We start from the raw sequence: 24,434 nt of genomic DNA, 5'->3' as shown, positions 1-24,434 counted from the left end.
ATGTAAGATATATAGAGGACATGACACTGAGGGGCGGGAGAAGTGGTGCTCGTGAGACGGACTGAGGAGAATGAGTGAGGCCGAAGACAGAAGCTCAAGGACAGCAAAGAAATAGATGTGTAGCGTTTGGAGTTAGTAGACCACGCTGCGTGGACACTGTACGGAGATACGGTCGGCGGCGGGGAGCGCATGGCCGCGCCGGGGCCGGTGGAGAGGCACATGGAAATAGGCGCCTGAGGCTGTGGGAGCGGCGGCCGACAGCCTCTTACAACGACCATCACTTCCCGTACGCACCCCCTTCCTCCCTCCGTCCCGTCTGGCTATATAGCTTCTTCCTGAGGTCCGTCTTTCCTCGCCTCTAACGCCATGTCGGCAACCCAAAGTGGCCCGTACGTCTCGTTGTTGTCCTCTTTCTTCCAAGCGTGCCTGACCCCCGCCCCAGGAAGCGCATCAGGATTACGGGTATGTTCGTCTCTCATCTCAATACAGCTCGGTCCTCATTCGTGTACAGTCGTCGCTGCCGATGGTTTGTCCAAACGCGAAGTCTTTCGCCTTCCGGATCCTTTCGCCGTAATCACTGTCGATGCCGAGCAGACCCACACGACTAGCGTCATGAAAAAGACGCTCAACCCCTACTGGAATGAGAGCTTCGATATGTGAGTATCTCCACCAGACGGTGATGTGCCTTACTGAGTCTTTCACAGCACGGTGAAGGAGAGCTCCGTCATTGCCGTCCAGATCTTCGACCAGCGCAAGTTCAAGAAGCGGGATCAGGGTTTCCTGGGTGTCGTGAACGTGAAAGTCAGCGATGTCATCGACTTGGAGTTGGGAGGCCATGGTATGTCAATTTGCATATACGGGGCTTTCCCGCAGAAGGGCACGCGCACATTGTGAGCTTGGCTCGGAGCATGGCCAAGCGTGGCCATCCTTCGGTGAGGAGGTGCGGACGCTCATGACAGTAGGGACGAACCGTCTCCTCGTGTAGCGCAGTCATGCTCCTAGTCCTTCGTCAGATGTGCGGCTCATCACACCACCGAGCACGAGTATACTGCGGATGGGCCCCTTGTGTTAGTTTTTGCGGGCAGCGCACTTACGGCTTGCTCTGCAGAGATGCTCACCCTTGACTTGAAGAAGTCGAACGACAACCTCGTTGTTCACGGGAAGCTCATCATCTATCTCTCTACTAATGTCAGCCAGCCGATTAGCAACCCAGGCCCTTCTCAAGTTAGCGGGGTGACCGAGGCGCTAAGCAGCCTATCCGTGACTGGGAACTCGGCTAGTGCGAGCACTACGAATCTGGCTGCGGGAACTACTCTTTCTCGCACGCCCAGCGCCAACGCACAAAGCCCCGTCCAAGACGCACACGTTACGATGCCTGTTCCTCATGTCGCACCAACCACGACAGAGAGCGAGCCCTCCCAGACCGTCTCCCGACCTGTCAGCACCGCTGGAACTGTACAGTCTCAAACTCCGGCCCCGCCTACCACGACCAATGCGAGTGCAACTGCGCACACGGCGTCCAACAACAATGCTGCGACCCGCAACTTTAACCCTCACGAGGATCAGTACGGCCCTCTTCCCCAAGGATGGGAGCGCCGAATCGATCCGCTCGGAAGGACCTACTATGTTGATCACAACACACGCACGACCACTTGGACTCGTCCCTCCTCCAACCAGACCGTCAATACCCACGCCCAGGATGGTGAGACCAACGCTGCCCGCAATCAGCACAATCGTCGCATCCTCGCGGACGATATGCTGGAGGCCAACAATACTGGTGTTGGCCGCACTGGCTCTGTCACTGGTCAAGAGCAGGCCAACGCGGCCGCCACTGCCGCCTCTGCCTCTGGCGGTCTCGGTCCTCTGCCTGCTGGGTGGGAGGAGCGCCACACTCTTCAGGGTCGCCCCTACTACGTCGACCACAACACGAGGACCACGACCTGGGTCGATCCCCGCCGGCAGACCGTTATTCGAGTCATGGGCCCCAACGGCCAGAACTCGTCGTTGCAACCCCAGACGATCTCGCAGCTCGGGCCACTTCCGTCTGGATGGGAGATGCGTCTCACTTCGACAGCGAGGGTGTACTTCGTGGATCACAACACGAAGACGACTACCTGGGACGATCCACGTCTGCCGTCTACGCTCGACGCGAACGTGCCGCAGTACAAGCGTGACTTCCGCAGGAAGCTCATCTACTTCCGGTCCCAGCCGGCGATGCGCAATCAGCCCGGCAACTGCCAGATCAAGGTCCGGCGGAACCACATCTTCGAGGACTCGTACGCGGAGATCATGCGTCAGACTCCGAACGACCTCAAGAAGAGGTTGATGATCAAGTTCGAGGGCGAAGATGGTTTGGACTACGGAGGTCTTTCTAGGTGCGTCGTCTCCTGAAGCGCCCTCGAATGGGATCGCTGACATAGAATTAGGGAGTTTTTCTTCCTGCTCTCGCACGAGATGTTCAATCCTTTCTACTGTCTGTTCGAGTACTCCGCGCACGACAATTACACTCTTCAGATTAACCCGGCGTCCGGCGTCAACCCTGAGCACTTGAACTACTTCAAGTTCATTGGTCGCTGCTTGGGCCTCGGCATCTTCCACCGCCGCTTCTTGGACGCGTACTTCGTCACTGCGTTCTACAAGATGATTCTCCGCAAGAAGGTCACCCTCGCCGACCTCGAGAGCGTTGATGCGGAGCTCCACCGTGGTCTCACCTGGATGCTGTGCGTATGCTTGCTTCTCACTCTTGTTCGGTGGTTTGACGCATTCTTCAGTGAGAACGACATCACCGACGTCATCGACGAGACGTTTACCACGACTGAGGAGCGTTTCGGCGAAATGGTTACCGTCGAGCTCAAGCCCGGAGGAGCAGACATCCCGGTTACCGAGGAGAACAAGAAGGATTACGTCAACGCGATCGTCGAGTACCGTATCTCGAAGCGCGTCAAGGAGCAGTTCGACGCCTTTATGTCTGGCTTCTCTGAGCTGATCCCTCAGGAACTCATCAACGTGTTCGACGAGCGCGAGCTCGAGCTACTCATTGGCGGCATGTCCGAGATTGATGTGTAAGCAGCGCTTTGTCTACCTTGAAAGATGCGGTGCTCATCAGGCACCCTACAGCGACGACTGGATCAAGTTCACCGACTATCGCGGCTATGAGGTCAACGACGAGGTCGTGCAGTGGTTCTGGAAGTGTGTGCGCAGCTGGCCGCCGGAACGCAAGTCGCGGTTGCTTCAGTTCGCGACGGGTACGTCGCGTATACCCGTCAACGGCTTCAAGGACTTGCAGGGCTCGGATGGCCCGAGGCGCTTCACAATCGAGAAGTCGGGCGACCCGAACCAGCTGCCGAAGAGTCACACGTGCTTCAACCGTATCGACCTTCCGCCGTACAAGGACTACGAGACACTGGAGCAGAAGCTGACATGGGCCGTAGAGTAAGCGACCTTGTTTCTCTTCATCTGTCTTTGGTATTGACGACGTTGGTGTCTCAGGGAAACGGTCGGTTTCGGTCAGGAGTAGAGTACTTTGGTCTCAGTTTGCTTTTCCGTCGTCCCGCTCTCCCCACCTCTATCCTCTCGCCAATGCTCGTCATATTACCCGTTTCCAGGACTCAGCCTCTGCAGCACGTTCCATCCGTTTATTACATGCACGTCATTTTGTTTAGTACTTTTGCTGTAAAACTTCGCTTTATGCTCTTGTGAGGCTTCCGCCCCCCTGCTTCCGTCCTTTCCTACGACCTCTTATACCGGATGCAGTCTATGGACTGCACTATTGTTGCTCCGGAACTCTTTGGACGTCGATCGTCGTGGAATCAGGAGTATGAGAAGTTCTGTCGACGTAGATATGTGTGTATCTAAGTACTCTGCTAGTACCAAAGATCTTCCGCCTGGTGGAGTCAGTGTGCATATTCGGTGTTCGGTTAAGGGCGTTGGGTTCAGGGTGCTGCGCAATATGTTCTGGCTGCACAGTGTGTGATGGTTCCTACCGGAAGTTGCGCGCTTTGGCCGCCTGGCGAACCGAGAGGCCTAGCAAGACGGCGATGGCCGAGGAGATCCGTACATAGACACCTACATCTCCCTGTCACTGCCTGATTTGTCCCGATAGTATAAAAGGCTCCTCGGTATGAAGCCCTGCACACGCAATCTCCGCCTTCTCGTTCGTCCGCAGCCGTCCCTGTCTCGTGCTTCCCCACTACCAACACAATCTTCCTCATTCGTTGTCACCCCTACTACGACTGTTGCTAATCCACGGCTCCTTTCCACACGTTCCTCCAAGCGTAGCCATTCCGTTACAGAAAAACAAGCACGGACCGTACCGCTCCTGCATACCAGGAACTGCTACACTACTTCAGTCTCCTACAGCATGCCTTCTTCCAGTGCCGCGCCTAAGGATGCCAGCGATCTGCGTCTGCCCACAGACCTGAAACCGACTCACTATGACCTTACCGTCTGGACCGACCTCGAGACCAACAAGTTCGAAGGAATCGTCCATGTGGAGTTAGTCGTCTGTACCTTGTCCGTTATTCGCGCATCACTGATACGTGGCGTAGCTTGCAGGTTATGAAGGAGACTTCCAAGGTCGTCCTGAACACCGCGAACTTGGAGCTGGGCGAGGCTTCGCTCCACTCGAATGCCTTGCAAAGCGTTCAGAACGAGCACACTCGGGAGTTTGACGAGAAAACCGAGCGCGGGACTTTCTACTTTTCTAAAGCTCTTCCGGCTAAGTCTCAGGCCCGCTTGTCCATCCCCTTCAAGGGGGAGCTGACGGGGGACATGATGGGCTATTACCGGTCCACGGGCGGCAAGACTGGCGAGTTCAAGTACACATTGACTCAGTTTGAGGTACAATCCTGCCTGTCTTTATATTTGTCCGATATTTTGACGGATTGTTATTGTTCGTAGCCCACCGCCGCTAGGAGGGCGTTTCCGTGCTGGGATGAGCCGCTGCTCAAGGCCACGGCTGCGGTCACGCTTGTCTCTCGAGTGAACTCCGTCAACCTGAGCAACATGCCGGTTATCTCGGAAGAAGTGTACAGACCAGATAGCGTCGATCAGGACTCTTGGCTCGCGAAGAAGATGGCGTCATTGCCTGACGCCGCAGGCCAGTGGAAGGTTACGCGTTTCGACACAACGCCTCCCGTAAGTTCTGTATGGTACGTTGGCGGCTTTCTATTGTTCTGACGCTCGATACTGTACCGTGTAGGTGTCGACTTACCTCGTCGCTTACGCCAATGGTCCGTTCGTGTACTTGGAAGACTCCTACAAGAGCCCACTCAGTGGCAAGGTCCGGCCTCTTCGTATCTATAGTATGTACAACGGCTGAGGGGGTACCGTGTGATCTCATTGGTTTGACGTGACACTATTTATAGCGACCCCGGACGTCATCTCCCAGGCGCAATTCGCGCTTGATATCAAGCGAAAGGTTCTTCCGCTGTACGAGCAAGTATTTGACATCGAGTACCCCTTGCCGAAGCTCGACACTCTAGTGGTGAGTCTGTTGCGTTGATGTAATGATGGTAGCTTCCAATACTACTTCCAGGCAAACGACTTCGACGCAGGTATGTCGCTTATGGAGATGGTAACAACGCTATCACATCGAGAAAACTAAATCTGATGGTCAGGTGCAATGGAGAATTGGGTATACCACAAGGTCTTCACGATCGAGTAGGCAAATTAATTTCTGCTCTTCAGGGCCTGATTACCGGAAGGACCACCGCTTTCTTGTTAGATCCAGCCTCTGCAGACATCCACTCCAAGCAGAACATTGCGACTACTCAAAGCCACGAGGTCGCACATATGTGGTCAGCTTTCTTGGACTTCCCGAGACTAGTATGAGATGTAACTGGCCGTCAGGTTCGGCAACATCACAACGATGGAGTGGTGGGATAATCTCTACTTGAACGAAGGTGGGTATTGTTCTTCGCCGCAAGATACTTCAACGAGCTAATGCTTCAGACCAGGCTTCGCAACACTTGTGAGGTCATTTTTTTGATATGATAGCGCACAAACCTGACATGCCTTCGATATTCACAGATGGGGGAGAAAATCATTCTTGGTACGTTGTGGTTATTCCTCGATCAATGCTTTGGCCCTTACGAAGTCGTTCACAGACAAGTTGCGTCCTACACACGCACATATGAGCCCATACTAAAGGTGGTGGTGGTAGGGTGTTCCCGGAGTGGAAATTGGACTCCGAGTTCTTGACCACGAACTTCTTCCGAGCTCGTTCGTTGGATGCCAAGCTTTCTTCACATCCCATCGAGGTGGAGTGTCCTGATGCGAATATGATCAACCAGGTAAGATACTGCTGATCACTAATCAACCATGCTATTGCTAGATGACTTTCGGCATAGATATTCGATTCTCTCTCATATGCGAAGGCAGCCTCAGGTAGGTGACCAATAACGGTGGGTTGCGAGAATGCAGCAGGTGACAACACTACAGTGCTCAACATGCTGGCGAGTTACGTCGGGGAGGACCGATTCCTCAAAGGGGTCTCCATATACCTCAAGAAGCATACTTACAAGAACAGTGTCACGAAAGACCTTTGGGAGGGCATCCAAGCTGCAACAGGTACTTGGTCCCAATCGTAATTTCTGCATTCCTCTAACGCTATATGCTTCAGACCTGGACATCCCCAAAATGATGGACAATTGGGTGAAGAAGGTGAGGTGGACAGACCTCCTATACGCGGTGTCTAATGCAAGCTCCCGGGTTAGATCGGCTACCCGGTCGTCACGGTTACCGAGAAGGAAGGCGGTATTCAGTTGAGGCAGGATAGGTTCCTAGAGACAGGTCCGGCCGATCCTAAGGATAACGAGACGATCTGGTGAGGGCGAATAGCTGGCTATAGCATGAATGACCTGACCGTTAGTTAGGACCATTCCTGTGAACCTGCTTACTGTCGGTTCAGACGGCAAAGCGGTGATCAACAGGGACATTCTCTTGAACGAGCGTGAAAAGTTCATCCCACTGGATACGAGCAAGCCATACAAGCTCAACGCTGACACTACGGGCTTCTGTGGGTAACCTTCCTTATGTTCGACGGCGTCCTCATGATTTGCATACAGATGCGACTCAATACCCCCCTGAGCGACTTGCCGAGCTTGGACAGCAGGCAGTGGCTGAGAACTCTCCGTTCTCGCTGTCTGACAGGATTGGCCTCGTTTTCGACGCACTCGCCCTCGCAAAGGCGGGCTATGCGCCTGTGAGTAGCGCTCTAGAGCTGATCAGCGCGTTGAAGAACGAGAAAGAGCGTGCGTATTTTTTGTGTTCTTGGTGTACATATTACTTACCATTGCGTGTCTGCTACAGACTTGGTCTGGAGCGCCATCGCTACTAACATCTCTTCCATCGTTTCAACATGGTATGAGAACAACCAGGTTGTAGATCAGCTGAATGCTCTCAGGAGGGTGGGGAATAGGAAGTCAGCCCTGTAGAATCGTCGCTGACGACCATTTGCAGGAACTGTTCGTCCCACTGGTCAAGCAGCATGGGTTCCAGTATTCCGACTCCGACACGTATGATGTCCAGCAGCTTCGGACCACAGCGATTGAGCAAGCTGCCGATGCAGGTGATCCTTGGTGCGTCTCAACGTCCGGGACGTTACTCGTAATCTCCACTCACGTTGGACGAACGTCAGGGTCGTGAAGGAACTTACCAGTCGCTTTGATCACTTCCTGAAGACCGGAGACGACTCCAAGATACCCAGCGACTTGACCGGCGTGGTATTCAGGACCGTGAGTACCACCGGTGGACCTTCGCAGAAGGACTTGATTCATCGTACATCACTAGGCTGTCCGCGAAGGTGGCCGATTGGAGTGGGAGGCTATCAAGCGCATTGTTCTAGCACCTAAGAACCCCTACCAAGGCCTCTCAGCAATGAGGGCAATGGGTGCCAGCAAGGACCTGGGGCTTGCGGAAGAGACTTTCCAGTTCATCTTGAACGAGGCCCGTGATCAAGACACGTTCTACTTTGCTGGTGGCTTGCAGCGCAATTTCGTGACTAGGAAGTTCGTGGCGGAAAAGTTCAAGGAGCACTTTGCGACCGTGAGTGGCCTTCATCCTGATGGGTAGTAGTTGGGCTGACCAACTTTGTCGATTCAGTTTGAGAAGCGTTACGCTGGTAACTTCGGCCTCATCCGATGGACCGAGGTAGGAAATTGCGCCTCTAAGCAGACCCAAGCATAACTGACTTCTCGTTCCATAGATCTGCTTTACGGGGCTGTCTTCCGAAAAAGACTACGAAGAGACATCAGCCTTTTTCAAGGTATGTATCCCCTCGAGTATCGAACGGTCTGATCAAACAATATTTGATTGCAGGGCAAAGACACGTCCAAGTTCGATATGGCGCTCAAGCAAACCCTCGACTCGATCAAGGCTCGTGCGGCATGGGTGAAGGTATGCACTCCTGAGATCCATGCCGCACTACCTTGCTGACTAGCATGACTAGCGTTCCACGGGAGAGTTGACTCAATGGCTGAACGAACATGGTTCGAAACTCTGAAGGGCCCGTCTCGTAGCGTAGTCTCGCTTTCATTGTTGTATGGCATCTTGGCCAAACGATTCACTGTGCTTACACCGATTCGGCGAGATGAGGGAGACAGGAAATGTGAATGGAAGTACAGATGTAGACTAAGAGAAGAACTAAGCAGCAATGTCGAGAGCAATAAGCTATACAATGTCGCGGGTATACAACATGCGTGTGGTAAACGGAGCCATGGTCCACAATACAGCTAACCAGAATCTGTAGGGGTAGGATGCTCTTCTATTGAGTCCAACGTGACCGAGGGTTGGGAGGATTCAGAGTCTTCTCGCGAGATCCCGCCCGGCGATATGCTCTCCTCCAGCGCAGCCAATGCTGCCACTCCCTCGGAGTCCCTCTTTCGTCTCGACCTCCGCATGCTTGCAACTGTCGGTGTTGACGGCGTCAAGGCGTCAAAACCGTCCGACTTGAGACGCATAAGCATGTCGCGGGCGATGTCGACGGTCTCGTCGCCCGACTTGGCGGTGAGGAGGACATCCGTGTTGAGGGTGAGTGGTGCATTCGTCTGTCGTGCTGCGCCGCTCTTCCGTGTCCGACGAGCTTTGCGGCCGACGGTATCTCCGTTCCGCAGCTTCGCCAGTAGGTTATCTAGCGCGGCGGTGTCTTCCTCAGTCTGGTTCGGGGTAATCTCCTGTTGCCTGAGCTTGTTGGCTCGGGCATCTTCCGCTGCCTGCCTGCGCTTCTCCACCCCTTCGCGTTCCTCTTGAATCGATATATTTTCCGACCGACATTTCTGCGGACGGGATGAGGAGCGTGCAAATGATGCAATCGGGAGTGACAAACCTTATAAGAAGTCACGAAAGTCTTAAAGATACCATAGAACTCAGCGGAGTTCATGTTCTTCTCGTCCTCTCCGTAATATTTGACGACCTCGGAGAAGGTGGATTCGGCATGGTTGACGTCATCGACAAGATCCTCCAATTGACTAGTCGCTTTGCCCACGAAGGACCACATCTGCTTGCCATACTTGTCGTTCATATCCATATTGGAGAAGTGATCAGTTAGCTCCTTGCGAATCTTCTTCAGGCCTTCTCGCAATTCGCCAAGACTTTTCCGGACGTCCTGCAAGTTGACTGTCCGGTTGTGAGACACGTATTTGAAGATCCAACGACAATGCTGAACAACTCACCTCTGTACGCTTCGGCGGGCGCAGCAAGTTCGTCTAGGAAGGCCTCCATATCAGGGAAGTGCTTCGCAACTGTCCTCTCGAGGAAGTGAAGGAGCGTAGTGTTGTGTAGGGACTTGGTGTCGACAAGCTTGTTGATACTGCTGACACGGAAACCGAACGCGCCACCTTTGACACCGGTGCCGTTCATGTAGTTACCTATCAGTAGAATCAACTAACCAAGGAAGTCAGCTTTTGTCCTCAGTTATGGAGACATGCGTAAAGTATTCACACTGAGTAACTCCTTGAAGTGTTTGGCCTCTAGGAGCGATTTCCCGGCTTGTGATAGCTTGCGCGCGCTCTGCCTTGAAGTTAGCAACGGAAGCAAAACTCCAATCATACGTAGCACTCACATCGTCGAGGAGGCTCCACGTCTCATCGAAGACGCATCTGTACAACATGCCTTCTATGCGAGGCCCAAGCCGGTCGATCTTGATAAGCTGAACCATGAGTCGATCTGAGGGATGCAAGCCTGCAAGCTCTTCGGGTTCCGCGTTGCGGTAGACATTGAGCTTTCCCACCTAATGAGCAGTACGTAAGTCCTCGTTGGAAACGAGCAAAGCAGAAGCACTGACCTGCTCTGGATTGGGGAGCACGGGTTTTAGCTCGCTCAGGAACACCTGAGTGCAGACCTCCTGATCGAAGTCGCGAATGCGGAGAGCGAGCTCCTCGGGCTGTAACTTCTTGACGGTCTGGATGAGAATCTCTGCACAAGGGCGTGAGTGGATCGATGAGTACCTATCCTGCTGACTCTACTCACCGACTCGCTTCTTGGTTTGCGGGTCGAGCACGGACTTGAGCTCCGCGCGTTTCTGCTTCGCTGTATGACTTCGTGAGTACATCCACACCGGTGAGATCACAAGTCGTTCTGCACACACCCATCAAGTTGATGACGAGCTGCTTCGCCTTGAAGTCCTCCTCCATCTCCGTCCACACGCCGTCCAACTGGAGCTTCTTCACCCATTCGTCCTCCCTTGTCGGCTCCTTGAACACCGTCTTCTCTGCCTGCTGCAGTGGCAGCTTGTCCCACTGCAGCTGCTTCATCTTCGTACTCGGCGTGATCGACATGTCTTTGCGCGCCGCGAGCAGGTTCTGGATGTTCGAGCCCAGCAGCGACGTGCGCGCCGAGCCAGGGCCTGAAGATGGTGCTGAGGGGATTCTGCCTCCTGGGGGAGGAGGCGGTGGTGGCGGGGCGCCTGGGGGTGGTGGCGGAGGCGGGGGGGCTCCGCCAAACATGCCTTTGGCACCTGGGGGAGGAGGAGGAGGTGGTGGTGGTGGTGGCGGCGGCGGCGGCGGCGGTGGAGGGGGACCTGGGGGAGCAACAGCAGCCTCTGGCGGCGGAGGAGGAGGCGGAGGGAGGGGAGGAACAGGTTCCTCGGGAATAGGTGAATTGAGCGGACTGGGCATAGACGGTGGACGGCCTCTCTTAGTGAGATGTCTCCGTAGCTGCTCTGCCAGAGATTGAGGCTGATCGGGCGAGTCCTTCCCGTTCGTGTCTACTGACAAATTTGAACTGACCGATGTCGCCTCGGTCGTCTGATTAGAGGAGACGCTACGCGTCGAACCTGACCTACGCAACTCGCTATCGCCATCGAATTCGTCTGTCGTCTCGGCCAGCGAGACGCTACGAGCATCCGAGTCGGGAACGAAATGAGCTGCAAGAACTTGAGCTAAGAGATACTGAGATCCTCGAAAAGGGAATCACGCACTACCAAGAGGTGTCCTGGGAAGATTCTTATTCCTCTTTGAAGGCGTTCGAGCGCTTCTTGGGCTTGAAGACGCCCCATCGCGCACGTTGATCTGCAAGGACTGTTGAGTACACGGCGAGATCAATGGGCGGCACACAAACCATAGCGCCTTCGGCAATCTGCTGCTGAATCTGCTCTTGCTCGATCTCATCGTCTGCATCCATGAACTGAGACGAACGTCCGTTCTGAGCCTCCGAGATCCTCTCCATGCGCGACGGCTTCCGCCCTCTTGTCGAGGGCTGATTTCTGCGTAAGCTGCCACTCTTCTTCGGGGTCTCTTCATCTCCAGTCCCGTCCCCAGCTTCGCCCTCGCCACGCTTGTTTCGACCTTCAAGGATGCTGATCGTCTTGTCGCGCTGGAAGTGTTTCTCGAGCGTATCAATGAGGGTCTTGCGGTCCATACCGCCGGCGTTCGCGTGGTCAATGATCTTGCCCACCCCCTTCGACACCTCCTTGAGCATCCGGAAGAGCTCCATGATCTGCGCTTCCAGCTGGGCGATCTGCTCCTCATAGCCCGCTTTCTGCACCTCCATCTGGCCCTGAAGCTTCTGCGTGTTCTCGCGCGAGATAGCCAGCTTCTCCTCGAGCCGCGCGACCTTGCTCTTGAGCGAGCCGACGAGCCCGCCCTCGCCCTGCGCGACCTCCTCTTCGAGCGCCTCCTTCTCGAGGCGGAAGCGCAGTGCGGCGGCGTTCGCCTTGACGAGCTCGTCCTCGAGGTACTGGTGCCGGTCCGCCTCGTTGAACTGCGCAATAATGCGCTCGACCGATTGCCCGAGGCGCTGCTCGGCCCCGACGAGCTTCTTGTCGAGCACGACGTCGGCGACGAGCGAGTCGATGAGTTGGTAGTAGTGCCCGAGCGCGGGGCCCTCCTCGCGGATGAGCAGCAGGTGTTGCATGATGGACAAGAAGTGGTCCTTGGCCTTTGAGTCGGCCGTCTTGGCGCGGAGCGCGTTGTAGACGTCCTCCGGGTTCGCGAGGTCCTTAAGGATCTCCTGGTCGACGCGCTCCTTGAGCTTCGCCTCGTCGTCGTCGAGTAGGGCCTGCAGTATCTGGAGCTGCTTGTCGATGACCGCGACGCCGTACGAGCGGCAGTGTTCGAGTATGCTCTGCAGGCCCGCGGCCTCCATTTGCGCACGGTGGTGCACGCGGATGTCGAGGTCGTCGATGTGCTCCATGATTGCGTTGATGAAGATGACGTTCGCGAGCTACGGGGACATACGAATGAGTTGGGGGACGTTGGTGCCTAGAGGGCGGGAGAGGGACGGGCACGCACCGTGTAGTCGTTCAGCGAGGTATCCATACCGCCATGTCGCTTGACCTCGTCGCTCGCGCCGACGAGCGTGCCCATCCTTCCTCTGCCCGCGAGAGCACTCTCTAGCGACTTGAACCAGAACGCGTATGGGTTCCCGGCCTCGTTGTTGGCGGCGCTGAGGGATTCGAGCGCGCTGACGACCATATTGTGATATTGGCCATCGTTGTGGTATTCCGCGAAAGACAGTAAATCCAATAGGAGCTTCCTGGTAGGTAGGTGTGGAGTGTTGAGGGCGGACGCTACTTGGGTCAAGATCGTAGGATGGCCGAGGGCGTCGTTCGCGGCGAACTAGGTAAATTTATGAGTATACATGGGCGAGGGTTAAACAAGACAGAACGTACGTGGTGATTGAAAATCTGCCTGAGGCATTTCGCTATCTCATTCTCCAACTCGATGTCCTCCTTCCGCCTGTTCTGATATTGAGATGTTGAACTGTATGATGTGTTACTGGACTCACCTCTGTACCCCTTTACGGCTAATATTCTGGAGCGCTTGCCCGAGTACGGAGGTTCCCTGTAACTCAACAAAGTGCCGAAACCAGCTGCGAAGCCGAGAGCGCCTGTGGGTCAAGCAGCAGATGTAATATGTCAGGGGCACGAACCTCATCTCCTTGCTTCGCAGGGACACTTGCAAGCTCGATGCTTGCTTGGGGGTGATGGTCCGATCCATGAACTTCTTGATGTACCACTCCGGAGTGCCCTCGACGAATGCAGCGGGTTGGCCTGACTCTGTCTGCTTGCGAGCCTGCTCCTCGCGCTTGCGTTCCTCACCCCAGCGCATCTGTTCGTCGTTGTATACGATGTGCCACTTCTGCTCGATGGAAAGGTGGGGGATGTCGTCCAGCCCGCGCATGCGCATGATGTTCTCGAAGAGGACCTCAATTTCCTCGTCATTCTCCGGGCGGGTGAAGTTGAACTCTTCTGTCGGGGAGGTATGCTTGTACAGATTGGAGAGGTGGTGATGGTGAGGCTCGAAGGGAGATATAGAAGCGGCATAGCGAGAGCCGCGAGTGGATTCTGAGCGGGAAGTGGCGACAGAAGCACTAGAGGTAGGGCGCAAACGTTCGTTGCCCTCCTGGGCAGCGATGGAGGATTGGCGGGGTCTATTCTTGCGTTTTCCAAAGAGAGTCTCCATGATGGCGGGTGTGCAGTAGTGAGTGTGAGGACCGGCGGGAAAAGGGCGCGAGTGCCGCGTTAATCAACCTGGCCGAGGACGTCGGAGACGTTCAGAGAGGGGGGGTACTGTAGACGGCGGAGATGGTGGACATGCAGAGACCGTTAGAAACACATAAGATATCGTGAGGTGGGGGCGAGGAGAAGACGAAGACGATGACCGTCGGGAGGAGATGGCGATGGGAGTGTCCGCGGTTGGGCGGTTGCAATCCGTCCGGATCGAGAACCGCAACGGGGCCACGCGAGCCCAGCACCACCGCGTCCAGCCCACCTTGACATCACCCCCCGCTCCCCCCCCCTCCTCCATCTCCCCTCCGACCAGCACATACGACCGCGACACGACAGGCCCTGAATATACAATGTCGGCCACCCTGGCCACCGCTAGCTCCGCCGTCTCTACTCTATACCGTATTGTAGTCTATCTCTTCCTCCAAGTCGTCAGTCTTCTCCCTCCCCGCGCTCAGATATCCTCTTTAACCCCCTTCGCAGGTCCCAAAAAGCGAAGCAAAGTGGCTGATTCCTATCCTCTATATTCTCTATGTCGCGACATCCTATTTCTCCACACCCCTCTTCAATCGAGTCGCCGTGGTCAAGGAAGAGATCGTCGCTGTCCAGGAGGAGAAACCGGAAGAGAACGGCGATATTGTCACCGACGTTGCTGTAGTCGAAACTACCGCTGTTGTATCTGTCCCCGAGCCCCTTGATGTGAGTGATGTCTGCTCTCGTTCAACGTCCATCACCCCTGACCATGACACCGCGCGCCAGTGGAAGTCTGCGCTCTCTACGGTCATCTTCTCAGTCCCTTCGCCCGTCCGCGCACTTCGCCTCGCGAACCTCGCTATCAACACCATCCTCCTGTTTGCTGTTATCGAATTTCTCGCTGTCCCCTACTTTGACGACGCGTCAGGCGTCGTTTACACTCGCGTCGGCGCTCTCACACCAGATGCAGCTAAAATTGTCGTCCGTTACCCCCCTTCGGCCAACTCTACTGAGAACCTCGTTCGCCTCTCCTACCGTCAGGTCAAGTCTAGCCCCCAGGCATGGCGCGAGGGCCCTATTGCAAACCTGACCGCTGAGAACGACTGGGTGCAAACTGTTCGTCTGACTGGCCTATGGCCGACTACGACCTACGAATGTATGTCATCCACCCTTACCGCGTATGTGTCGCTTTAGCTTACTGGCCCTGCAGACCGCTTTGAGGACGTCAATGATGCCAACATTACCGTCCTTCCCTACCCAGCCGAGCCCATACGCTTCCGCACCTTCCCTGATTCGCGTCTCCACAGCGGTTCCCACTTCCGCTTCATTGCCTCTTCATGCATGACCCCCAACTTCCCCTACGCGCCCCTGCAGGCACGTAGAATCAAGGGTTTGGACCTCCTTGCCGACTATCTCTGGCCTTCCAAGCCAGAAGCTATCTCATCGTCCAGCCCCCTTGTGTCTAGTCTGTCCGAAAGCGTGTCTTCTACTGTTGAGGCAGCTGCGACCACTAGTATCGCCTCGTCCGAGAATACTACTTCTCCCGCTCCTGCTTCCGATGTGATTCCTCCCGTGGCGGCAACAGCTGTTGAGAAGCCTGCTCCACCGACGGAGTTCATGGTTTTCATGGGTGATTTCATTTATGCGGATGTGCCTGTGTACTTCGGCAACGACATAGAGGCTTACCGCCGTCTCTACCGCCGCAATTACAACAGTCCGAGCTTCCGTAAAGTCTACGAGCGATTGCGTGAGTTCCCTGCATCCTCCGAGCTTCCAATCCTGTGATTGATCAGAGTTTCAGCCATCTTCCACACGTACGACGATCATGAGGTGAGGAATGATGGAGCTCCCTGCGTGCGCGCTGTCGCTCACGATTCTGCAGATCATAAACAACTTCGTCGGCCAAGGAAATAGCTCGCAAGAGCCCTTCCCTAACGCTGCGGATGCTTTCAGCTTATACAATGCGAATGCCAACTACGACTCCCCTGCTGAGGGTCAGTACTACTACGATTTCCGCTACGGCGATGCGGCATTCTTCGTCTTGGACACCCGCCGATACCGTTCCGATATCACCTCCGAGGACCCCACGACGCACACGATGCTTGGTGACCAGCAGCTCGGAGCACTGTACAACTGGCTTGGCAAGGTGCGCTCTGGTTCCATTCCTGTGGCGCTTTCCATGTCTTACATGAGTTTCAATCTTTGACAGGTGAACAACACGGCAGTGTTCAAGTTCATCGTGACCTCCGTTCCCTTCACATCGCTTTGGACGCACGACGCCCTGACGGACTCGTGGGCGGGCTTCCCCGTCGAGAAGGCCACGTTGCTGAGCGCGCTTCAGTCTGTGCCGAACGTGATCCTCCTCTCGGGTGACCGCCACGAGTTCGCGGCGATCGAGTACGAGAGCGGGGACCATGGCCACAACGTGCTCGAGATCTCCACGAGCCCGATGAGCATGTTCTACGTGCCGTTCATCCGCACGCTACGGCCGCGCAGCGAGGAGATCGTGAACAAGACGGTGGAGGAGGTCTTGGTGGCTGAGGATGGGACGAAGGAAGTGTTGCAGTATGTCGTGGAGGTTCCGAAGGAGAAGGTCATCAAGTATATTGGAGAGGGGAACTATAAGTGGTCCGTCGCTCTCCCTGAACATCAGACGTGGGTGCCAGCCTGACCTCTGCCCAACCAGGTCCTCGATTGAGGTCGATACCAGGGATCCCCAGCACCCTGTAGTGAGGGTTGAGATCATGATTGATGGCAAGCCCGCATACCAGTTCGTACACTCAAGTGCTCCTTCCCCCTGGTATTGACTGACGCGTTGTGTTCCCCAGCCTCGAGGTGCTCGGCAAGCCCGTGAAGCTACAGATCTCTACATCTATCGGCGCGCTCGTCCCGCAATCCTTCAAGGGGATGCTTGACAAGATCGGCATTAAGCCGAGCAAGTGGTTCTAGACTCCAGACTCCTCATTCTCAACGCACTTCACGCTTGACGTTCTCCTGCGAATGCTTGATGACTTTGACTTAGGTGTGTTTGCGCGACGAAGGTTAGACGTGGTGCGGGTGTACTGGTATCCTTCACTGTGCAATAGTCGATGGTGCGATAGATATTGGATTCGGACTGCGAGACGTCGTGTTGTGTATTATTCCCCTACTATCATGCAATGAACTTGGTATGTTACGATACGTTTACCCCTCTTAACGAAGTCGACTCTTGTTTGCTTGTAAATGTGCTGTTGATTTCGGCCATATTCGCCACCCTGCCACTGGGACAGCCTGACGAAGGCGACTGTTAGTTCCTGGGCGATGCTTTCGCGTGAGTGGGTGGCTCCGCTTGAGTCAATTGTAGGTTGAGTCAGTGAAGTGTGCCTTCTCATCTGTACCTTCGGTGGGCTGCCAGTCTTCCCACTCACCCCGCAATACAAAGCACACAAACAATACATGGGACTGAGTGACGGTGTCGGTTAGTACCTGAAGAAAGACATGGGTATATAACCCAGAGTCGAACTGGACCTCAGAGGATACGAGATGAAGTTGCATGAGAGGAGTAAGCCTGTCTACTTGTTCAGTCTTCGTCGACACCAAGCTCAACACCTAGGACGTTGAACAGTCTCTCCCACTCTGTGCCCCGAAGTTGGAGCCCGCTGCAGCTGAAAAGCTCCAGCTTCTTGAACGTCTCAGTGGACTGCTCCCCCGCAGAGCGGGCCACAGCTATATCCCACAGATCCCGCCAAGCGTCAATCTTGACGTACATCCACTCCAGGGTCTCCAACTTCGGACAATGGACCTCCGTCCCAACCCTCCCCAGCGCCTGCATCAGTGTGGCCGCGCTGGGGGTCTCGAGCCCGATGACGCGAAGAGACTTGAGGTTCGGTAACGCACGGAGGAGGGAGGACCACTGCGCTACCGGCAGCTGATAGGGAACCTCAAAGGTCCCGTGGGCTGCGTCGTAAGACAGGACGAGCTCCTCGACGTTAGAAGTATTGATCGCAGTCGTCCAGCCGTTGAGGAAGCTGCTGACGTGCCCCAGGTCGTTCCCCAGGTCGGCGAGAAGATTCCGACACCGAACGTGGCAATCCAGCGCGGGAGGGCACGCGAAGTCGTTTGGATCGCGGTGAGCCTCGAGCCGATACGGGTATGTCCCCCAAGTCAGCTGAAGGCGCCGCAGGCCTTCTGTCCAATGAAGCGCGGGGGATAGAGGTGTGAGGGTGCTCATGACGTCCCCGAAGAATTCACCCAGGAGGAGATTGGACTTGATGTGGAGATTGACCGTCTGAGGGAGGGCGAGGTGAGAGAGGATGGAGGCGGTAGCCGTTGCAGGCTGAACCATGAGGGACATCGACGAGAGATTTGCCAGAGTGACGGGTTGCTCTCGGGCAACAATCGTATTGGTCATATCGCATTGGCCAGCAAGGTCGAGTTCGCGAAGCCGAGGACAATTTTCAAGGATGTCCAGGAGCCTGGATAACGGGGGGAGACTGTGGCTTCTGGTGAACCCGGGCCCGGACTTCGCGTTCATATGGAGCTCGAGATGTTCTAATGAAGCGGTGGGAAGGAAAAATGGCGGAACATCATGGAGGATAAGGGAACGAAGTGATGGGAAGTCGGCCCGCTCGCTGTACAAGAGAGGTGGTTCGCCAATCCGCACAGGGCGACCCCGCTTGCGTTGTGGTTCATCTAACGGGCTCCAGTGGAGATGCTTGACGTGCAACTCTTCCAAAAGGGGTGCCGTGTTCCTGATCGTGCTCAGCAGCACTTCAATAGCCCTTGCCTCGGGGATCGCAACATAGAGGTTGCGCACTCGGTGGGTAGCCTGCTCAAGGAGCTTCGCAGAAGCGGGATCGGGTGGTTTGACGAGTGAGAGGGATATTGGTAGGTTCCTGGAGCGTGCTAGACACTCCTCGACTCCGAGGGAGCTGTGGAGGGCGAACGAGGACCACAGTTTTGAATCGTTGGTAGCGACGGCACGCCAATGCCTGCAGACGTGTGTGGCGTCAATGAGGTCTCCATTTTCACCCCCGGGGCCTTTCAGGTAGGAAAACACTTGGCCAAGGAGCTCATTAGGAAGTCTGTTAACCGGAGAGAAGGCATTCTGGAGCTCGTAGAGATGGGCGATGTCCTCCTGGAGGGTCTGGATGGCTCGTATGCGTTTCTCGGCTTCGAGGTCGACAAACTTGCGAATGTCCTCTGCGGAAGCCAGGTTCGTGGGGTAGGATACGCGGGCAGTAGCGTAGGCAAGGCTATTCGACGTTCGGTTGTCGGCAGCCATTGAGGTGATGAGGCCAATGCAGTCGCGTGGTGGTTGTGGACTTGTAGTATCGGGCAAGTGTGGTCCATGGCCAGCCGGCCCGGGTGGCGGATCGACGCGAGGATCTGAACTGGTCTAGACCCGTACCATGGTGGCAGTGCAGCCAACTTGACCCTTTGGCGACCCTTACATCTGTGTTTCGTCTCCCTCTTTGCCTTCCGATGACATCGTGCATTATCACGGAGCTGATGTCTATCAAATTCTGTAAAGTTGTCTCCACTAACTACGATGCCTCTCACTTAGCGCCTCATTAGAAAACCTCTGCTGTATCCGTGCATAGTGGTCCATTTCCGCTTGGCTGACGCTCGGTACAAGCTCGCGCAACGCTGCATTGAAGTCATCTTCGGAGACTAGCACCTCCGTTTCTGCTGGTGTGGCCAATTCGCCCAGATAGTACTGCGGCGTAAGTGGGAAGGGATGCGGTGAATCCGGTGGCGGAGACGCATTTATTTTCGCTGGTCTAAGGTCAGCACGATCTCATTGATTCAGCACGTCCGTGCGGTCGCACCGATTGTAGCCTCTAATTCCTCTGCCTTCCGCGACATCGCCTTCAATAACGCATCTGCGCAAAGCGCGTAGAAGTCTGCGCCAGTGTAGTGGAAGGGACACTGTTCCGCTATGCGCTCCAACTTCAAATCCGGATGAAGTTTAAATTTGCGTGTCAGTGCTTGCAGGATGTTGAGTTGCGCTTCGTGCGTGTTGCTGACCCCGAGATACAACATGCGATCGAACCTGTTATGATATCAATATCGTGATGAGGCTGTACCTACACAAAGTAGCACTCACCGTCCCGGTCGGAGCAGAGCAGGGTCGAGCAGATCTGGTCGATTCGTAGCACCTATCACGAACACGTCTGCGCCGGCTTGCCCTCCCGACAAACCGTCCAACTCGGCTAGCAACTGGCTCACGATACGATCCATGACACCACCCGAGTCTCCGTGGTTGCCTCGCTTGGGAGCCACGGAATCAAGCTCATCGAAGAAGATCACACAAGGACGCGCATCACGGGCACGCTGGAACACCCTGCGGACGTTCGCTTCCGACTCTCCGATGTACATATTCAGGAGTTCTGGACCCTTCACGGAGAAGAAGTTGAGGGCACAGGATGTTGCAACAGCCTTGGCGATCAACGTCTTTCCCGTTCCAGGGGGACCATAGAGCAGGACACCTACAGATATACCTCAGCTAGACCGAGGAAGGTCGCGGAAAGGAACTTGCCTGAACGCTGCTTCAGCCCATCGGCGAATAGCTCCGGGTGGTCAAGGGGTAACTGGATCGTATCCAGGATGTCAGCCTTGACATGCGCGAGACCGCCGACGTCGTCCCATGACACGGAGGGTATCTTAGGGGCGCCAATGCTCTCCGAGTAGGACGCTCGCGCCTTGCCAAGCGCGAAGTCGAAATCGGCGGCTGTGAGAGGTATCCCAGCCGAGAAGACGTCGTATGCAGTGCTGTCTTCGGTGGTGGATCGCACAATCGCTGCCGATTTGGCACGGGCCACGAGATCGACGAGGTCTGCTGCGACGAGCGCTGCGGTTTGAACGGCTAGATCCTTGACGGAGACGTCGGGCGCAAGCGTGCTGTCAGCCAATGCCGACAGTAAGATGTTGTAGCGCTCTGCTTCCCCTGGTGCCTCGAAGACCACCTCGTGCTTGAAACAGGACAAAACTTTAGGTGGCACCCTCTCGTGACTGTCGGTCGTGCCAAAGAGTATGACGGGGAAACCGGTGAGATTCCACGAAGGCTGTAGACCTGCGATGCAATCGCGGAGTGCCTCCGCAATAGCAGGTTCTTCAGGCATACAATCAGAATACGGCGCTCATTCAAGAAAGGCTCAAGGTGACGTGCCTTTTCCTGGCTCCTGTCCCTGTGTGCTCTGGGCGAAAGCATCGATATGTCTCAGAAGCAGAATGCAAGGCGAGCAGTCTGACGCTCTTTCGAAGCGAGCCTGGAGTGTCCCCTCGGTCTTCGCATCAGTATCACCGATCACGTCGTAGCAATCGACCTAGCATATGGGATGAGCGATGGGAATGGAACCTCGATCACTCTAGGAAGCTCACTTCGAAGAGGTGGATGCCGAGTCGCTGCGCTACCCAGCTTGCGACTGTCGCCTTTCCGACTCCTCGCGAACCTTGCAGCAAGATCGACAGTTGCAAGTGATAGTCCACAGCACGGCGGTTCAGAGCGGCAGAGGAGAGCGCCAAGAGCTTGCCAAAGGGCGTGTTCTGGCTGGGAGCTAAGTCCATCGGTGGAAGCACCTTCTGCGCTGCTCGATGTCAGTGGCGATTCAGCATTGTAGTAGGATAATTTCGGAGATACCTTTGCGGAGGTATATGCCCATGTCCGGCACTCTTGAGTGCTCGATGCCAGTTTGCACCATACGGGTCGTCGCGGTGTCTACCCAGCACCCAAGCTCACCAACCGTGGCTCCGACGTACATGTCTGGAGACGACATATCGCCTAAGCGTGATGGAACGTTGTGCTCGACGTTCGTCACAAGAAAGTAGACGAGTTCGTTGACGCATCCCTCGTGGTCAACAGCACTGTGGAGAGGTTGATTCAACGATCACTGTTGGCATATTGGGTACTAACTCGTCGATCTCTTCCACAGCCACCTCCCCGCCGTCCTCGTCAAGTGCACTAGGTTGCCTGACGAGGTCATCAGTGTTGATGCCGACAGCGATGACGTCGCCTTGTTTCACGAGACGCGTGGACTGCTTGAAGTATTCCTGCAAGGCTTGCAGGAAAAGCACTTGGTAGGTGCGGTCCGTGGAGAAGGCGGATGCAACGCGAGCAATCGTGACTGTCTTCGCAACTGGTATAGTGGGTCTACGTGAGCCGAAAGGGCTTGGGCGGAGACAGACTGCGGTCTTGCGGTCGAACGCCGTGTGAGGATTGATGTTATGCAGGAGCTGTGGGGAGAGGTAGGCACCCCTGTAGATTGCATCGGCTAAGTTTCGGGTGAAAGCAGGGACAGTTCTCATGCTCTCACAAGCTAGTCGCAATGTCATCTCGTGCGTGCACCCGCACCAAGCGGTAGTTGTTACTGTGGTGGGCGGAGCGGATAACGGCCTGAGCGAGGTCAACGTGCTACTCTGGTACCGTGAACGACGGAACCTACCCAGTCGCCATCTAGCACACCAATGTGACTTAACTCCGACGTGCGGACATAGACGGTGGATTCATCTTCAATGGACGAGACAGCTTGCTGCAATGGATACGCTCTGCACGTCCACTCCATCGTAGACGATAAATGGAGACTGCTGCCGCTTTCCGTCCCGTTGAGACCGGCGAGGTCTCCGTTCGTCGAATGACCATTGACGGAGGGGCTTGAACCGGTGTGGACAAGCGAGCGGAGGACAGAGCCTGCGAGGAAGTCCTCCCCAATCTCGAAGTCACCCTTCTCTGAGCCAGACGGCTCCGAGTCCTCCTCCCCATCGACGACCATGTCGGGTATAGAGTCCTCCGCGGGGACTTCGTTATCCTGCCCGGGGTGGGCGGAAACGTAAAGCCTTGTCTGACCGCGTCGAGCGACGCCTTGTTGGACCGGAGAAGCCATGACGAGCTTGTACGACAACGACGAGGAGCTAGCAACACCGTCGGGAGAGTAAGTGGCGCCTTCGCGGAGGATCATGTCTTCGTCTAGCAACCAGTCCTCGAGCACGGCGGGGTCAGAGGACGCAGCAGCATATGCATCGCCTGAAAGTGCAGAAAAGATGACCTCTGAGAGTATCACAGGTTGCACGACGGAGACCGAGTGGGTGGGGTCAGTGTTCTCCGAACGCGAGCTGGCTTGTCCGGCAGGGAATATGTGAGGGTATTCGGTTTGCCAGCTCTTGGGTAGAGAGAGACCTTCATTCTAGTGCGACGGCAATGCTTGGGTTAGAATAGTTTCGATAAGAAAGACACAATGTGCTCACAGTCCTGTCCAGCACACCACGGCAGGTTAGGGAGGGCAAGCCGGTACTACCGCGGTTCTTGTTCCCCGCATTCCGCGTGATGGAGAGCGTAGCTTTCTCGTCTTCCGCAAGCAGCAGTGCATTCCATAGTCTCTCTGATACGTGCGCAACGTCGTCGCTGGCCTCGTGAAATGTAGGGGTCGGTATGTGTGCGAAGGGCGGACGCTGGAACAAGAAAGCCATGGGACTCAGACTGCACCGAGTCGGGGAGAGACGCGGAGAGGCGCCCGTGCTGCACACTTTTTCACGCTCGACCACCGTCCGGCTCGTCCTCCTCGCCTTCAACGCCCGTGTTTCCTCCTCGCCTTCTCTCAACCCGCGGAGCCGGTGAAACGTGTATTCGGTGGCTGTCAGTACCTGCCGCCGGTAAAGTCTTGGGACTCTCTTGCAACCACTGGGATATTCTAGTCTGAATTATGAGCAGAGGAGGCCGAGGAGGAGGATTTGGTGGCCGTGGCGGAGGTACGTCTATCCGACTGGGAGGACACATGTGCATATTTTATCACAGTGATGGTAATTACGACAGGCCGCGGTGGTGGTAGGGGCGGGTTCCAGCAGAGGGATAATGGCCCTCCGGACACAGTTTTCGGTGTGTTTATTTTTCGCTATCCTATTGACCCATGCGACTCAAAGATGATTCCTCGATTGATCGTCCTCAGAGATGGGCACATTCATGCACGCAGTGGAAGACGAAATGCTCTGCCAGTCACTCATGCCCGACAAGGTTCCCTACTTCAATGCCCCCATCTACCTACAAAACAAAATCGTCATCGGACGCGTCGACGAGATCCTCGGGCCCATCAACGAGGTCTACTTTTCCGTGAAGATGGGCGAGGGCATGGTTGCGAGCAGCTTCAAGAAGGGCGACAAGGTGTACATCGGGGGTGACAAACTTTTGCCGATTGAGAGGTTCTTGCCGAAACCCAAGATCGCCGGTGCGAATCTCCACTCTTTCCTCATCGTATACAGTGCTGAACATTCTCGTTTCAGGTGTCAAAAAGCCCCGAGGGGCAGGCGGACGAGGGGGCGCTGGCGGGCGAGGTCGCGGTGGACCTGGTGGGCGCGGTGCCCCAAGGGGAGGCCGTGGCTTTGGTGGTGGGTTCGGTGGTGGACGCGGCGCACCAAGAGGCAGGGGCACATTCGGTGGTGGGAGGGGCGCACCAAGAGGGCGCGGGGGAGGAGGACGCGGCTTCGGTCGGGGTCGTGGCTCATAACTTCTGTATACTCAGACGCGGTTGTTGTACGAGTTTGTTCC

The 24,434-nt window shown here is 55.7% G+C and overlaps 7 protein-coding genes across 7 annotated transcripts; 4 read left to right on the top strand and 3 right to left on the bottom strand.

Moving 5' to 3' along the window:
• Positions 1–294: 294 nt before the first annotated feature.
• DICSQDRAFT_84377 (ubiquitin-protein ligase) lies at positions 295–3,884 on the top strand. Its single transcript, XM_007364577.1, has 9 exons — positions 295–389; positions 443–460; positions 510–656; positions 705–838; positions 1,109–2,375; positions 2,427–2,720; positions 2,772–3,062; positions 3,118–3,432; positions 3,490–3,884. Exons 1-9 carry the CDS (start codon positions 367–369, stop codon positions 3,515–3,517), a joined length of 2,517 nt encoding a protein of 838 aa, XP_007364639.1. The 5' UTR covers positions 295–366; the 3' UTR covers positions 3,518–3,884.
• Positions 3,885–4,234: 350 nt separating this feature from the next.
• On the top strand, positions 4,235–8,573 carry DICSQDRAFT_135524 (uncharacterized protein). Its single transcript, XM_007364576.1, has 27 exons — positions 4,235–4,494; positions 4,548–4,839; positions 4,900–5,136; positions 5,201–5,303; positions 5,367–5,485; positions 5,537–5,555; positions 5,619–5,635; positions 5,689–5,798; positions 5,851–5,903; positions 5,958–5,971; positions 6,031–6,052; positions 6,075–6,078; positions 6,164–6,293; positions 6,351–6,387; positions 6,442–6,570; positions 6,623–6,663; positions 6,717–6,826; positions 6,876–7,018; positions 7,068–7,253; positions 7,312–7,409; positions 7,462–7,580; positions 7,640–7,736; positions 7,792–8,046; positions 8,104–8,151; positions 8,207–8,266; positions 8,320–8,397; positions 8,450–8,573. The coding sequence occupies exons 1-27, from the start codon at positions 4,361–4,363 to the stop codon at positions 8,501–8,503; spliced, it is 2,709 nt and encodes a 902-aa protein (XP_007364638.1). The 5' UTR covers positions 4,235–4,360; the 3' UTR covers positions 8,504–8,573.
• Positions 8,574–8,732: 159 nt separating this feature from the next.
• DICSQDRAFT_57658 (uncharacterized protein) lies at positions 8,733–13,901 on the bottom strand (the record flags this gene model as incomplete). The annotated part of the gene is made up of 14 exons (XM_007364575.1): positions 8,733–9,275; positions 9,326–9,615; positions 9,672–9,882; positions 9,940–10,008; positions 10,061–10,228; positions 10,283–10,413; positions 10,468–10,527; positions 10,586–11,395; positions 11,417–11,507; positions 11,557–12,660; positions 12,729–13,055; positions 13,109–13,175; positions 13,225–13,308; positions 13,369–13,901. The coding sequence occupies 14 exons, from the start codon at positions 13,899–13,901 to the stop codon at positions 8,733–8,735; spliced, it is 4,488 nt and encodes a 1,495-aa protein (XP_007364637.1).
• A 368-nt stretch (positions 13,902–14,269) lies between these two features.
• DICSQDRAFT_135522 (uncharacterized protein) lies at positions 14,270–17,118 on the top strand. The gene is made up of 9 exons (XM_007364574.1): positions 14,270–14,376; positions 14,429–14,644; positions 14,705–15,074; positions 15,129–15,665; positions 15,720–15,748; positions 15,801–16,064; positions 16,128–16,546; positions 16,605–16,688; positions 16,747–17,118. Exons 1-9 carry the CDS (start codon positions 14,299–14,301, stop codon positions 16,865–16,867), a joined length of 2,118 nt encoding a protein of 705 aa, XP_007364636.1. The 5' UTR covers positions 14,270–14,298; the 3' UTR covers positions 16,868–17,118.
• A 359-nt stretch (positions 17,119–17,477) lies between these two features.
• DICSQDRAFT_168953 (uncharacterized protein) lies at positions 17,478–19,181 on the bottom strand (the record flags this gene model as incomplete). Its single annotated transcript, XM_007364573.1, has 1 exon — positions 17,478–19,181. One exon carries the CDS (start codon positions 19,179–19,181, stop codon positions 17,478–17,480), a length of 1,704 nt encoding a protein of 567 aa, XP_007364635.1.
• A 47-nt stretch (positions 19,182–19,228) lies between these two features.
• Positions 19,229–23,362, bottom strand: DICSQDRAFT_179880 (AAA-domain-containing protein; the record flags this gene model as incomplete). The annotated part of the gene is made up of 11 exons (XM_007364572.1): positions 19,229–19,675; positions 19,729–19,952; positions 20,007–20,388; positions 20,439–21,011; positions 21,069–21,225; positions 21,281–21,486; positions 21,540–21,763; positions 21,813–22,154; positions 22,213–22,292; positions 22,342–23,079; positions 23,141–23,362. 11 exons carry the CDS (start codon positions 23,360–23,362, stop codon positions 19,440–19,442), a joined length of 3,384 nt encoding a protein of 1,127 aa, XP_007364634.1. The 3' UTR covers positions 19,229–19,439.
• A 233-nt stretch (positions 23,363–23,595) lies between these two features.
• On the top strand, positions 23,596–24,393 carry DICSQDRAFT_146239 (Gar1-domain-containing protein; the record flags this gene model as incomplete). The annotated part of the gene is made up of 4 exons (XM_007364571.1): positions 23,596–23,641; positions 23,706–23,768; positions 23,839–24,114; positions 24,170–24,393. 4 exons carry the CDS (start codon positions 23,596–23,598, stop codon positions 24,391–24,393), a joined length of 609 nt encoding a protein of 202 aa, XP_007364633.1.
• Between the last annotated feature and the right edge of the window lie 41 nt (positions 24,394–24,434).

This window comes from Dichomitus squalens (genome assembly GCF_000275845.1).
Source record: "Dichomitus squalens LYAD-421 SS1 unplaced genomic scaffold DICSQscaffold_9, whole genome shotgun sequence".
Classification (NCBI taxonomy): Eukaryota; Fungi; Basidiomycota; class Agaricomycetes; order Polyporales; family Polyporaceae; genus Dichomitus; species Dichomitus squalens.
Note: the sequence above shows the minus strand (reverse complement) of the source record. Positions and strands in the feature narration are given on the sequence as shown.

Coding starts and splice junctions, on each gene's coding strand:
- DICSQDRAFT_84377 (XM_007364577.1), top strand. CDS start 367: ATGTCGGCAACCCAAAGTGGCCC. Junction 839..1,108: donor CTTGGAGTTGGGAGGCCATG/GTATGTCAATTT, acceptor CTTGCTCTGCAG/AGATGCTCACCCTTGACTTG. Junction 3,433..3,489: donor AAGCTGACATGGGCCGTAGA/GTAAGCGACCTT, acceptor TTGGTGTCTCAG/GGAAACGGTCGGTTTCGGTC.
- DICSQDRAFT_135524 (XM_007364576.1), top strand. CDS start 4,361: ATGCCTTCTTCCAGTGCCGCGCCTAAGGATGCCAGCGATCTGCGTCTG. Junction 7,581..7,639: donor GCCGATGCAGGTGATCCTTG/GTGCGTCTCAAC, acceptor GACGAACGTCAG/GGTCGTGAAGGAACTTACCA. Junction 7,737..7,791: donor CCGGCGTGGTATTCAGGACC/GTGAGTACCACC, acceptor GTACATCACTAG/GCTGTCCGCGAAGGTGGCCG.
- DICSQDRAFT_135522 (XM_007364574.1), top strand. CDS start 14,299: ATGTCGGCCACCCTGGCCACCGCTAGCTCCGCCGTCTCTACTCTATAC. Junction 15,666..15,719: donor TAAAGTCTACGAGCGATTGC/GTGAGTTCCCTG, acceptor TCAGAGTTTCAG/CCATCTTCCACACGTACGAC. Junction 16,065..16,127: donor TGTACAACTGGCTTGGCAAG/GTGCGCTCTGGT, acceptor AATCTTTGACAG/GTGAACAACACGGCAGTGTT.